This window comes from Pseudozyma flocculosa (genome assembly GCF_000417875.1).
Source record: "Pseudozyma flocculosa PF-1 unplaced genomic scaffold scaffold00016, whole genome shotgun sequence".
In the NCBI taxonomy this organism is placed as follows: domain Eukaryota; kingdom Fungi; phylum Basidiomycota; class Ustilaginomycetes; order Ustilaginales; family Ustilaginaceae; genus Pseudozyma; species Pseudozyma flocculosa.
In genome coordinates, this window is record NW_006920884.1 from 353,209 (window position 1) to 353,925 (window position 717).

Genomic DNA, 717 nt, shown 5'->3' on the forward strand with positions numbered 1-717 from the left:
CAGGAGTGGTCCAGCCCGCCGGCGGTGGAGCGGGGACACCGGCGCAGCAGGCGGCGGCGCAAAAGCAGGCGGGCACCGAAGCAAGGCTGCCGAGCTCGCTGACCGACCTAGTGTCGTCGTTCGAGTCGGCCAAGCAAAAGTCGATGCGCCGGGACAGCAACCTGACGTCGGTGCACAAGTCGCTCGAGTCGAGCTTCATGAACGTGCCCGAGCCGCTCGACTCGGACAAGCCCAAGTACTACGTGCCCAAGAACCCGTTCCCGACGCCGGCCTACTACCCGCAGGCGCCCGCGTCGGTGTTCGACAACCCGGCGCTCTATTCCAAATTCGACGTCGAGACGCTCTTCTACATCTTCTACTACCAGCAAGGCACCTACCACCAGTACCTGGCGGCCAAGGAGCTCAAGAAGCAGAGCTGGCGCTTCCACAAGCAGTACCTCACCTGGTTCCAGCGCCACTCGGAGCCGCAGGCCATCACCGACGAGTACGAGCAGGGCGTCTACGTCTACTTTGACTGGGAGGGCTCGTGGTGCCAGCGGAAGAAGAGCGACTTCCGGTGAGTGTGCTGCCGTCTCCGCCGCCGCCGCCGCCGCCGCCAATGCCGTTGACCGCGAGGTCGCACACAGAAACTGACGAGTGCCGCGGGCCGGCGTACCCCTCCTCGCGCATCTTTTCTCTCCCCACAGATTCGAGTACCGGTGGCTCGAGGACAACTGA

The 717-nt window shown here is 64.6% G+C and overlaps 1 protein-coding gene across 1 annotated transcript in view; it reads left to right on the top strand.

Annotated features, from left to right (window-relative positions):
* PFL1_04799 (uncharacterized protein) overlaps positions 1-717 on the top strand; it is a gene marked incomplete at both ends in the record, with an annotated part of 3,082 nt that extends 2,365 nt beyond the window's left edge. The window contains 2 exons of the mRNA XM_007882327.1: positions 15-556; positions 687-717. Coding sequence (XP_007880518.1) covers positions 15-556; positions 687-717 — 573 coding nt within the window. The remainder of the gene's footprint in view (positions 1-14; positions 557-686) is intronic.